Here is a 13,666-nt window from a genome sequence, read left to right on the forward strand (position 1 = left end):
GCCGAGACTGGCCAGACAGAATGCGCCGAACAGGGAGATGAGGAGATCCAAGTGAGGAATCACCAAGGCGAACGCCCCTGCAGAAGTGAGGAGGATTTTGTTTGGTGATATCGGTGGAACAAGTCGTCTCGGAAAAGTCTGCTACACTTGTTACCAAATGTCTCCCAACTTGGGATTGTGATTGTTGGGTGTGTATGCAACGATTTATGGGGAGACATGTAGTAATGTAAGTACTGGGATTAAGCTTGTTCCACCTCAATGACCCTAAAGAAAAATTGTCTGACAAGGATAAGAATCATTCCTCAATTAAAACACCAAGAAAACTTTTAGAAAAAGCTGGACTGATACTACCAACCCTTTAGTGGACCATGATGAGAGGTTGGTGTAATTCCATCGAAACTTGAAGGTGGCTTTAACACTGATTAATCTTAAGCTGTGTCCCCATATAGTTGCCGGCCAATCGATGTCGATTGACGATTTGAATCTATCTTGTCGAGGCAATGTGGACGGTTTCAGTCGCCATCGACGGCCGTTGACCATGTTTGGAAACAGCCTCTTTAGTGGCGTAAAGTACTCTACTTACATGTTATGAGTACGATAACCTCTCGGAAAACATACTCCACAATGAGTTTCTTCTTTTCCGAATATTCGACCATGTGCTGTTTGATGTAGTTCATCCAGAGAAGTTCCAGAGGGACAAAGTTCTGAAGAGGATACGAGAAGAAGATGACGAAAGCGTAGAGGAGCTTGACTATTTGAGCCATTCTGGAATAAAATTAGGGAGGAACAACCAGGTGTGTGTCAGTTTTAACAAGACCTTTGAAAAAGTTTCCTACATTTTACAAGTCTTAAAATCGGTGGGAAAGTGCTGAAGAGATCCTCATCACTTATAATAATGCTTTCAGAAAGACAGTGATCAAACGAAGATCATTCATTCAGCAGACAAGGGAACATACCTTATTAGATTTATATAGTCGTTCCCCGAAAAGGGCATCTTCTGGCAATCGCTTCAATGTATAAAAAAAGAAAATAATCTACTAACCGATCCGGAAAGTGGTAAAGCATACACTAGTTTTTCGTTATGGGGTTAGGTATCATGTTATATCGTTATCGGAAGGCCACGTCAGTCTTCTCGACAATAATTCGTTGGATTCTGTCACCCAATGGGTTCCATCCACATCACGCCAGGTGTGTGTTAGTTTTAACAAGACCTTTGAAAAAGTTTCTTACATTTTACAAGTCTTAAAATCGGTGGGAAAGTGCTGAAGAGATCCTCATCACTTATAATAATGCTTTCAGAAAGACAGTCATCAAACGAAGATCATTCATTCAGCAGACAAGGGAACATACCTTATTAGATTTATAGTCGTTCCCCGAAAAGGGCATCTTCTGGCAATCGCTTCAATGTATAAAAAAAGAAAATAATCTACTAACCAATTCGGAAAGTGGTAAAGCATACACTAGTTTTTCGTTATGGGGTTAGGTACCATGTTATATCGTTATCGGAAGGCCACGTCAGTCTTCTCGACAATAATTCGTTGGATTCTGTCACCCAATGGGTTCCATCCACATCACTTACATCTGATCCTCAGCAATGTTCAGTGTCATGGAGCCCTGTGCAGCGGTGCCATATTTCATATAGCCGCACATACCGGTAATGGCAAACAGCAGCGCTGTCAGGACGATTCCAACGTTAAAAACACCGATTGGCTGTCTGAACTTCTTTGGTTCCCTCATGTGATGCTCGATTTTGACAATCTGGAAGATATTTAAGGGTTACCTCAAATGTCAACCGTAGATAACGTTATGTAACCTCGTCAAGAACTGATGCATTCAACGCTCTTTTGGCGCTGTGCGCTGGCTTATCGAAATTTTTAAATCAGCATAAAGTTGCGTCAGCACATAGTCGACCTCGTCAATCGACCATCGATCGACGGTCGGCCGACGAGGTCGACTGAAACCGTACATTGCCTTGACAACATAGATTCACCTCTTCACCTCGTCGATCGACGAGGTCGACTATGTGTGAACACTGATGCTCAATACGTACTATAGCAATCGATTCCAGCGCAAAGCAGGCCGTTCCGATAAACAACGGCCATCGGGTTGGTGGCCACACCACCAGAGGGCGTTCCGACGCATTGCTGAAGGCCGATCCATCGTATCCGAACAGATTCGTCCCGAAATCGAAGAGAGAAGGTAGACAGGATAGGAGGAAAGCCAGCCGTTCCGAGAACGAACATTATCCCATCAGGATAAAATCAGCCCCGGGCGGGAACCCACGGCCTAGCGCTTACAAGGCAGACGCACTACCAACTAAGCTAACTAGGCTGGCTCTGTCAACCTTAATGTCCGAAAAAGTCATCAGCTTTTTCAGCCAACTTTTCCGATCTTCAAACATTGTTGTGAAACTAAAATATTTTCAGTTCCAAGAGTAATCAAACTACTGATTTTAAAACCATTTTTTAATCAAAATACCTACCGCTATCTATTATTATTTCTCAGTTGTGCAAACTTCATTTTGAACCGTTGAGCGTCAAATAGAGTTGGTACTTAGCATAACAGTCATGGATGACCAATCCGCGGATGTTGAGGGCTCTGAGAAGCCGAAACTCTTCAAACGGGTACCCACCTCGGTTCAAACTATGGATAATGTACCTGACGATTTTGACCCGTTCGACCCAGAATTGAGAGCTGAAGCCGTCGGAAACATAGGGTAAGTGTACCATTTATTCGCCCACCTAAAAAACGTACCATTTATTGGCCCACCTGTGGGTCTACGTTACATAAGTCTGAACTGGACGAACTTTTTCAAGATCCAATTTCATCTAAAGAAAGGGCTTAAAGACTGCTAGCAAACCAGTGCTATTCAAAAATTGTAGTCATAAAAACAACAAGCAGGGTCCGTCCCTCCGGGAATTTTTTAGCCCGTAGTTTATTCGATTGTGATTAGAGAAAATCAGTACCTAGGGTAAGTGTACCATTTATTCGCCCACCTAAAAAACGTACCATTTATTGGCCCACCTGTGGGTCTACGCTACATAAGTCTGAACTGGACGAACTTTTTCAAGATCCAATTTTATCAAAAGAAAGGGCTTAAAGAATGCTATCGAACCAGTGGTATTCCAAAATTGTAGTCATAAAAACAAAAATTAGAAAAATCAAAGTTCCTTCCTAAAAAAAAATTTAGTCGATTTTTGCTAAAATCTAACCGTTTTTCTTAAGGATTCATATTTACGCCTTAAGGTTTATACACGTTATTTTTCATTATTATTCAATCTTAAGATATCTGGGATAAAGTAGACAATATTCCACGTCTTTTGGTTAAAGTATCAATTTTTTATCTTTAATACAGACCATTTAAAAGGCATGGGCGAATAAATGGATCAAAAGTGTAGCCATGTTCCTAATGTTCGCCCCATGGGCGAACAATTGGAACCCCCTATCAAATCATGGTTCCTATTATTGGCCCATGGCGTTTTTCTCGTTTCTATTCCAATAAGAAGCGAGTAAAAGGTTTAGGGGTGAACATTATAAAATAATACCTTTACTTTGAGGTTTTTGTACAATTTAATGATGTAAATACCTAACACATAATTAGTTATTTACCTATGACTTGTGATAAAAAAAAAGCCGTATCAACTGCTTTAGATAATATTTTCGGCAGCTTTATATTTCCTCGGTGGTGTAGTGGTCAAGGCGCTCGCCTGGTAAACAGGAGGGCGTGGGTTCAATCCCAGCCGAGGTATGGAATTTTATCCTCAATATAATTTTCCCGAGATCTCATTGAATTACACCAAAAAGCGGTAAAATGCCGCCAACCAATGCACCGATCTTAACCAAAAGTTTCGTGTCGCATCCTTGTCACATTTGACAGCTACATACCAAATTTCAAGTCGCTAGCTCTTACCGTTCTCGAGATATTTTGTTTACAGACAGAAGGACAGACAGACGGAAAGACAGAAGGACAGACACACGGATCAATGGCTGAAACTTTGAATTTAGGCTCTAGAGACCTCAAAACCTGTTTTGTCACTAAAAACTGACCATCGAAAATTTGATCCGATTACATTACTTTCCTTCCTATAGGATAAGGAAAGTAAAAAATCTAGCAAGGTGTGTCAAGTGGGGAAAAACATTTGTGACAAGCATTTAGCATTTTGTGACTCGTATGTATGCTTAACACAATCAAATTCACCCTAATCTGTTCTTGCAGTTACGGAGTCAGTATTACCAGTGTAAGCGTTGGGGGACTCCATTCATTGAGTATCCAGATTGTATGGAGGATGCTTTCAAAAATGGACCTAAATTCTGTCAAAAAATTGCACCCGCTACTCCGTAAGTTTCTCCAAGAATCGCTAGGACTCCAAGACTACAGGGCAGAATCTTGCATATGAGATAAAAAGAACGGGAATCTACTACTGCAGGTTCAGCGAAAGTGTGAAAACCCCTAAGGAATGTCCTCTATTAGTAGAACACTTCGGGAGTTATGGCGAAAGAAAGAATTTCTTCCGGTGCCCCGATTGGCATTTTGTGGGATTCTAATTGAGACTGGACCATTCCTTATCAGAACATTACGTAAACTTAACCCGGTGTCGTTTCTTGTTGCAGATATCTCGTGGACATCGTCATGTTGATATATCAGTTGGGGACTTGTTCCTGTTACATTATATTCATATCTTCCAACATTGCCCAGGTAAGTGCTACTAATTGTTGAACCAAAATACCTCGCTACTTCCTACGACTTAGAGTCTTAGATCACCCTCTCACTATCAGCTAGACCTGATAGGAGGACTTGATCAGCTGTACCTGTCAGGTCTTCCTCATAGTGAATGGCTAGATGCGAATATTATACAGACTCCATCCACCAATACAAAGATCAGACTCCCACACGGTCTTAATTTATCAAACTGAAACCCGAACTCCGCAGAGTAATGGGAATTTAAACTGCACCTAATTAGAAGAGAAATGTATGGAGGAGTAGGTACGTAGTTCCCTAAATTTTCGAAACGTTGAAGCAATTTCGGGAGGATGAGAAAGGAAAATTGTGTATCTTCAGGATCAGGGTTGTATCCAGGATTTTGTAGAGAGAGAGGTAAGAGACCAAACACTAATAGACCAATTTTTTGAAGTCTGACCTATGGTAAAGACGAACAAGCTGGGCCCGTCCCTCCGTGTTACCTATCTAAAACTTTCTCGCTTTGAGTTCATAGGTCGTCACGACAAATTTCAAGATCAGAGAACATTTGTGTGAGAAAATGTGAAAAAAATTCCCTTTGTGTTTTTTTTTTTTTTTTTTTTTTTTTTTTTTTTTTTTTTTTTTTTTTTTTGGTAAGTGCTCCTAATTGTTGAACCAAAATACCTCGCTACTTCCTACGACTTAGATCACCCTCTCACTATCAGTTAGACCTGATAGGAGGACTTGATCAGCTGTACCTGTCAGGTCTTCCTCATAGTGAATGGCTAGCCTTACGGGCTGAAGAGCTTCAACAGAGAGGTTCAGCAGGACGATGCCGATGGTCAGATTCTGTTGGCGACGCAAGTAATCTTCCACATAACGAAAGATCATCCTTAAAGTAAGTTAAAGTCAAACACCTCCACTAAAATTCTCCTCCTCCCCCACTTCCATCAGGTTGCAGACAGATACGGTATCCACCTCCACGAACGTGTCTGGATGTGCATCATCCTCATCCCCATCATGCTGATGAACCTCATCCGGGACCTCCACTACTTGGCTCCGATCTCCACAGCCGGGAACTTTGCCTTCGTCCTCTCCATGTTTGTCATCTACTACTATCTGTTCGGATACGATGGATCGGCCTTCAGCAAATATCGGTTTGTACTCAAGCTTCGCCTTTCGTAAGTTTTAAATATCGCCATAACTTTTGGACTATTTTCATGAACATGCGCTTGATTTTTTCATTTGTTTCTACTAAAATTTGGTAAATGTTTAGCTACTTTTTAATACCCAATGACGTTCAGATTATTTGGTTCTTATCGTTATTATTTTTGCCTAATCTAGAACAGTTTGTTTTATAAATGCATGTAACACACATTTTTTATTTGGTAAGTTGTAATAATTTCTATTACAATTTGAATTTTGTGATGTCCTCGCTAGTGTTGAGTGCTTTCTTGTGTATGGGTTAAATTTACCTATGACGTAAATTAAAGCAATTTACCTACCTACCATTAATACCAAAATGCTCGGATTTTAAAATTGTATTGTGCTTTCTGCTCATTTGTTGCTTTTTATTTTTAAGTAGTTTTAAGTCAGTTAAGTGATTTTTCCTGAATAAAATTACCTAGGTATGTTTGTCAATAAATTTTCAAAAGGGATTTATCAAAAAGGAAACATAGAGATTTAATAAGGAACTATGAAAAATTGTTTGAAAGTAATTCAGATTAGAGAACCTTTAAAAATTACTGAACCTTTGAGAAAACAGGGAAAACTATGTAGGCAGTAGGGTTGACTTGGTCACTTGGTCTCCAAAGTGGTGAAATGTGCTAACCCGTTTTCATTTTCCTCAAATAGCATGAAAATAGGCTGGAATAGCAAAATTGTTTATGAAATCTAGGCACACGGCAGTGCGGTAGGCCAAGGCCAAGGCGGACCTTTTCAGCCGTACCTGTCGGGTAGACCGATAGTGTGTGTGCTCATCAGGTAGACCTGACAGGAGGACCTGATCAGGTGTACCTGTTAGGTCTACCTGATAGTGAGTGGTTGGCCTTAGTGAAATCTGCGCACTCATTGAACTCTTTTTAGTATTCTCACGATGCCAGTTCTAATACAATTTCGTCATCAACGGCATCGTTTTCATTGAATTTCATCGATATCTCGTCCTTTCTTTTTTCAGCTGCGGTGTCAGTATTACCAGTGTAAGCGATGGGGTACTCCATTTATTGATCATTTTCCTCCAGGTTGCAGACACCTACGGTATCCACCTCCACGAACGTGTCTGGATGTGCATCATCCTCATCCCCATCATGTTCCATTTTCCTCCAGGTTGCAGACACCTACGGTATCCACCTCCACGAACGTGTCTGGATGTGCATCATCCTCATCCCCATCATGTTGTTGAACCTCATCCGGGACCTCCACTACTTGGCTCCGGTCTCCACAGCCGGGAACTTTGCCTTCGTCCTCTCCATGTTTGTCATCTACTACTATCTGTTCGGATACGATGGATCGGCCTTCAGCAATGCGTCGGAACGCCCTCTGGTGGTGTGGCCACCAACCCGATGGCCGTTGTTTATCGGAACGGCCATCCTCTCCATGTTTGTCATCTACTACTATCTGTTCGGATACGATGGATCGGCCTTCAGCAATGCGCCGGAACGCCCTCTGGTGGTGTGGCCACCAACCCGATGGCCGTTGTTTATAGGAACGGCCTGCTTTGCGCTAGAATCTATCGCCATTGTACGTAGACATTTACGTATTCTTAGACCTAGCACAATTTACAATTACGTTTATAATGGGAATGGTTTCAATCATGGTCCTTCGGGCCAGATATATATTATGTACACAGGTATATTCTCATGAACTTTCGGGCCAGATATAGGTACATAGGTATTTTCTCATGAACTTTCGGGCCAGATATAGGTAAAAATTACGTTTATAATGGGAATGGTTTCAATCATGGTCCTTCGGGCCAGATATATGTACACAGGTATATTCTCATGAACTTTCGGGCCAGATATAGGTACATAGGTATTTTCTCATGAACTTTCGGGCCAGATATACATAGGTATATTCTCATGAACTTGATTTCTATGTATTTATCCGGCCCCAAGGGCCATAGAAAAAAGTAATTCATCAAATAATTATTATTGGCCTGTGATTTAAGATACTATCGGTTTCATTGCTAGCACTGTAGTTGTACTATTTACTTCAGAGACTTCTTCGGATCTTTTAAGCTGTGTCCAAACGATCTATTGACTAGGTGAATATATGTTGTCGAAGCAGGGTACATAGGTATATTCTCATGAACTTTCGGGCCAGATATACATAGGTATATTCTCATGAACTTTCGGGCCAGCTATACGTATACATAGGTATATTCTCATGAACTTGATTTCTATGTATTTATCCGGCCCCAAGGACCATACCTAGAAAAAAGTAATTCATCAAATTATTGGCCTGTGATTTAAGATACTATCGGTTTCATTGCTAGCACTGTACTGTAGTACTATTTTTTTTTTTTTTTTTTTTTTTTTTAAAAAAAAAAAAAAAAAAAGATAAGTTGTTCACAATATCAAGACAGTTTAGGGGCGAACGGGCTAGGCCTTAAAATCATTTTATCAACTTATTAGCCTGGGGAGAAAAATCAATTTATTTAGGTAGGTACCTTCATACCTGAGAAATCAATTTACCAACGATCAGGTTGTGATTACAGTGATTGACCTCGAGTACTCAAGTGGTAGCTACTTACTTTCAAAACCAATGAGCTCTTATGCCGCCAGCACACTATTAATATTTATTTTTTGTCAATAATATCCATAATACCTACCTACCTACCTACCTATTTGATCTCAAGGGCAAGGTAATCCCTTTTTCTTAATAATCGTAAAGAAGTTGTACCATCAGGAATTCAGCTCCTCTAATTTCAGACCACCCTACTTTCACTTGTAGTAAATGCCCCTTGTTATATTTGGTGTATAGGTACGTCGTAGATTTCTTCATGTTAGTATACCAGTTGGGCACTTGTTCCTGTTATTTCATTTTCATCGCGTATAATATCTCCCAGGTAAGTGCCACTGGTTGAGACGAACTATTGAACGGCAGACACACTTCTGGCACGGTTACCTTGTTTTATCTTTTATAGGAACCTTTGATTAAGAAGAGAATGGATGGAGAGAATGGCTGTAAGCCTGATATAAAAAAAAAAAATATGTTAAACTGTTTTGACTTGGTGCTACCGCACTCCTTAATCTCTTTTTTATTCAGCCATCACCATTCGGCGAAAGCTAAAGCCTCTAAAACAAAAACATGGAGAGAATCTTGAAGTTCACGAAACAAATTTTGGAATCGTTGTGAAAACCAAAATCATGGCGGATCTTTCAGAATCAGGAGTTATAAATACAAATCTGGGGAATTTGTTCAAAAGAGAGTTGCACAGAGTTGAGCATGGAGAAAGAAAGCCAAGTTGCATGTGTAAAGACAAATCATTGGTCTGAATTCGGCATTTATGGAATTTACGAGTAGATACTTTCCAGCACTGGTTCTAAAATCTCCGCCATGTTTTTGGTTTACAAACCGCTGATTTCCCAAACTCGTACATTTGACAACTCAATTTTTCATAGGAATGATCTCTCCTTTCTCTTTTTCATCAAAGATTCATAGGAACCTTCTGTACATACTCCAAAGTCAGAACCTATAGCACACAATAGCCCTTTTTTTCACTGCACCTCACGTCTACCGTTCAAATATTGTATTGCCCGAACCCCCAAAAAGCACAATACATCGTTGTTGCTTTCGGTATGTTTCCATCGCTCAAACTGTCACCTAAACTGGCACCCAGCACTCCAAACTCTAATCCGACCAGAGTCACCAATGAAACCTTTGTCTTTCTGTATGCTTTCAGATATATTATTGATTTTCTAATGATTTGTTTTCAATTGGCCGCTTGCTCAGTGTATACCATATACATTTCTATTAGTGCTAAACAAGTAAGAGGCTTCTGAATATCCCTAGTCTATGTCTAGTCAGAGCTTTCACAGTGTACCCCATGTCCATGTCCATGTCCATGTGATGCGTTAGAAATAGAAATCGTTTGCAGTGAACAACAATGTTTCCACAGGTACCGGTTGAAGTTAAAGCTTTGCTTTTTAGTCCAGGAACGTCCTGCTTTGCGCTAGAATCTATCGCCATTGTACGTAGACATTTACTTAGGACTAGCACAATTTACAATCACGTTTATAATGGGAATGGTTTCATATTTAGACAGACAATCATGGTCCTTCGGACCAGAAGACCAGATATACATAGGTATATTCTCATGAACTTGATTTCTATGTATTTATCCGGCCCCAACGACCATAGAAAAAAGTAATTCGTCAAATTATTATTGGCCTGTGATTTAAGATACTATCGGTTTCATTGCTAGCACTGTAGTACGTAGTAGTACTATTTACTTCAGAGACTTCTTCGGATCTTTTAAGCTGTGTCCAAACGATCTATCGACTAGGTGAATATATGTTGTCGAAGCAGTGTGGACGGTTAAGTCGACATCGATCGACACGATGGCCGGTCGACTATGTGTGAACACACCTTTATACACCCTCGTTTGATACTGTTCCCAGGTGGTAAAGATTGAGCATCACATGAAAGAGCCAAAGAAGTTCAGACAGCCATTCGGTGTATTCAACATTGGCATTTTCTTGACGGCCATGTTATTCGCCATTACTGGTCTGTGTGGTTACATGAAATATGGCAATGATGCTCAGAGCTCCATCACGTTGAACATAGCCTCCGACCAAAAGTAAGTGAAATGTCAATCTTTCTTGACTTGGCGAGGCGGAGCGCTACCGTTCTCCTTAGTATTGCTAGGTAGGTATATCTAAGATTCGAGCTACCTTAGGCGAAAGACATATTGTACTTGGCCCACTTTTGTTCATTTTGAATACTCCACTGGTCTGTGTGGTTACATGAAATATGGCAATGATGCTCAGAGCTCCATCACGTTGAACATAGCTTCCGATCAAAAGTAAGTGAAATGTCAAACTTTCTTGACTTGGCGAGGCGGAGCGCTACCGTTCTCCTTAATATTGCTAGGTAGGTATATCTAAGATTCGAGCTACCTTAGGCCAAAGATATATTGTACTTGGCCCACTTTTGTTCATTTTGAATACTCAATACCAGCGATCATAATCAAAGTACGTACTAATTAATGCGAACTAATCAAATATTGCTAGGTAGGTATATCTAAGATTCGAGCTACCTTAGGCGAAAGACATATTGTACTTGGCCCACTTTTGTTCATTTTGAATACTCCGCACTTGATTCTACCGCTATCTATTATTATTTCTCAGTTGTGCAAACTTCATCATTTTGAACCGTTGAGCGTCAAATAGTGTTGGTACTTAGCATAACAGTCATGGATGACCAAACCGCGGATGTTGAGGGCTCTGAGAAGCCGAAACTCTTCAAACGGGTACCCACCTCCGAACTAATCAAATAAAGTGCCATTTTTCCTTCTCTCCCTAGATTGGCCCAGGTTGTCAAACTCCTGTACGCCCTGGTCGTCTTCTTCACGTATCCTCTTCAGAACTTTGTCCCTCTAGAACTCCTCTGGGTGAATTACATCAAACAGCACATGATCCAATACTCCGAACGGAAGAAACTTATTGTGGAGTATGTTTTCCGAGAGCTTATCGTCCTCATAACATGTAAGTATCCTAGAGAATCGTTCTAATGGAAATCTTTCTTTCCCTCTAGCTAGCAAGTAATAGAAAACTTTCTGATCCTCTAGTCGCAGAAAATTTCTAATCCTCTAGAAGAGGATAATTTCTAGTCCATCAATCAATAGATTCATCAGATCAAATTGTGCGATTTTGACTTGAGTGTTTATGAGAAGTTGGAAAACTTTCTGATCCTCTAGTCGCAGAAAATTTCTAATTCTCTAGAAGAGGATAATTTCTAGTCCATCAATCAATAGATTCATCAGATCAAATTGTGCGATTTTGACTTGAGTGTTTATGAGAAGTTGATGAGTATTTTTCTATGTGCTGATATTGATTTGTTTATATCTACATACTAGCTGAATTCCGTCGCTTCGCTCCGGAATCCCGCTAGTTCATCCCGAGGCATGGCCAAACATGTAGAAAAGGCATGGCCGAACTTAGAAAACTTTCTGATCCTCTAGTCGCAGAAAATTTCTAATTCTCTAGACTCTAGAAGAGGATAATTTCTAGTCCATCAATCAATAGATTCATCAGATCAAAGATCAAATTGTGCGATTTTGACTTGAGTGTTTATGATAAGTTGATGAGTATTTTTCCATGTGCTGATATTGATTTGTTTATACATATTTTAGTTAAATATCCCCTGCTGAGACAATAATTTCCTTGATCTTGATTGCCCAGTCTATTTATTTCCTCATTGACACTGTCACTAACCGTGCCTCTCTTCACAACCATTTCCAGGGGCGTTCGCCATGGTGATTCCTCACTTGGATCTCCTCATCTCCCTGTTCGGCGCATTCTGTCTGGCCAGTCTCGGCATCATATTTTAGTCAAATATCCCCTGCTGAGACAATAATTTATTTCCTTGATCTTGATTACCCAGTCTATTTATTTCCTCATTGACACTGTCACTAACCGTGCCTCTCTTCACAATCATTTCCAGGGGCGTTCGCCATGGTGATTCCTAGTTAAATATCCCCTGCTGAGACAATAATTTATTTCCTTGATCTTGATTGCCCAGTCTATTTATTTCCTCATTGACACTGTCACTAACCGTGCCTCTCTTCACAATCATTTCCAGGGGCGTTCGCCATGGTGATTCCTCACTTGGATCTCCTCATTTCCCTGTTCGGCGCATTCTGTCTGGCCAGTCTCGGCATCATATTCCCGGCCACTATTCACATCCTGGTTCTCAGACATGAGCGGATTGGGTTCGGCTTCCTCAATTGGGTTCTGTTCAAGGACATTTTCCTCATCGCGTTTGGCCTGTTTGTGATGGTGTCCGGAACGGTAATCAGTCTGATGGACATCTTCACCGCCATTCAGGAAGACTTTCACCCCAAAACACAAGTTCTGTCGTAGTTTGTTTGAAGGGTGACGTTCATGTGCTAACAGTGTCCTGTGGGACCAGTGAGTGCCAGCTAGTTTTGTGCCATGTGAATTCAATTCATAACACTTTAGAAAGAAATGAAGAAGAAATAAAAGAAAGAAATGATGTAGAAACAAAGAAATGATAAGTGTTTGAGTAACAAGCAGGGTGACAAGTTATTGACATTTCACAAATATTCAGGAGTTTCAAACAAACCAGAAAGTAAGAAAAGTTTCTAGAAGTCATGAAATACATATTTCATATATCGGAGGATACATCGCTAGTGTTAGCTCAAGTTTGACTTTGTAAAAATGTCTACAAGCCCTACAAGGAAACCTTGTTTTATACGTATAGCTATAGATAGCTAATTATTATTTTAATTGTAGTTTTAAGTTAATTTAATAAACATTTAGATGATATAATGCATGCCTTTTGGTCCTAATACAGTACCCTGAGTGACGCCTCTGAACAAAATTCCGGAGAGTGGGAACCGTTGTAAACAAATTGTTGAGTTCTCACTTCTCTGGTCTCGCCTTTAGGTAGTCTATTGAGGCAAAAAAAATGCTTCTGAAAGGGCTGCAAAGAAAATAGGGAGAAAATAATAAAAGGTCGAAGGCTGTTGAGAGATCTTTGTAAGAGCTATGGGGCTGGGTAAGAAAACAGTAAAAAACTCGGAATCATTAAATTTCGTAGAAAACCCATCTTACCCAATGTAATAAAAGGCACATCAAATTTTATACTCATTGCTCGAGAAGACGTTACCCTTTTCAGTGATCAGGCCCCGTTCCAGAAACCTAGAAAAAACTTGTGACGTCATAATATTGCAAACTCTGTAGTGAGTTACTAATCTTGATTTTAGGAACGGAGCCCAGACAATCATTTTTTATGTAACCCAGG

At 40.3% G+C, this 13,666-nt stretch overlaps 2 protein-coding genes and 1 long non-coding RNA gene across 3 annotated transcripts; 2 read left to right on the forward strand and 1 right to left on the reverse strand.

Moving 5' to 3' along the window:
* Positions 1–2: 2 nt before the first annotated feature.
* On the reverse strand, positions 3–2,169 carry LOC103520060 (proton-coupled amino acid transporter-like protein CG1139; the record flags this gene model as incomplete). Its single annotated transcript, XM_008485154.1, has 4 exons — positions 2,051–2,169; positions 1,580–1,758; positions 584–765; positions 3–77 (listed from the first exon to the last, which is right to left on the reverse strand). Coding segments are annotated over exons 2-4 (415 nt in total), but the record flags the coding sequence as incomplete, so codon positions are not given.
* A 398-nt stretch (positions 2,170–2,567) lies between these two features.
* On the forward strand, positions 2,568–13,663 carry LOC103520059 (proton-coupled amino acid transporter-like protein CG1139). The gene is made up of 9 exons (XM_026831321.1): positions 2,568–2,699; positions 4,217–4,338; positions 4,612–4,696; positions 5,633–5,859; positions 6,919–7,254; positions 9,833–9,869; positions 10,300–10,478; positions 11,204–11,385; positions 12,482–13,663. Exons 1-9 carry the CDS (start codon positions 2,568–2,570, stop codon positions 12,760–12,762), a joined length of 1,581 nt encoding a protein of 526 aa, XP_026687122.1. The 3' UTR covers positions 12,763–13,663.
* Positions 8,251–9,805, forward strand: LOC113471862. The gene is made up of 2 exons (XR_003394401.1): positions 8,251–8,744; positions 9,582–9,805. It is a non-coding gene; the product is annotated as an uncharacterized LOC113471862 (long non-coding RNA).
* Positions 13,664–13,666: the final 3 nt, after the last annotated feature.

The sequence above is a fragment of the Diaphorina citri genome, unplaced genomic scaffold (genome assembly GCF_000475195.1).
Source record: "Diaphorina citri unplaced genomic scaffold, Diaci psyllid genome assembly version 1.1 scaffold3166, whole genome shotgun sequence".
Classification (NCBI taxonomy): domain Eukaryota; kingdom Metazoa; phylum Arthropoda; class Insecta; order Hemiptera; family Psyllidae; genus Diaphorina; species Diaphorina citri.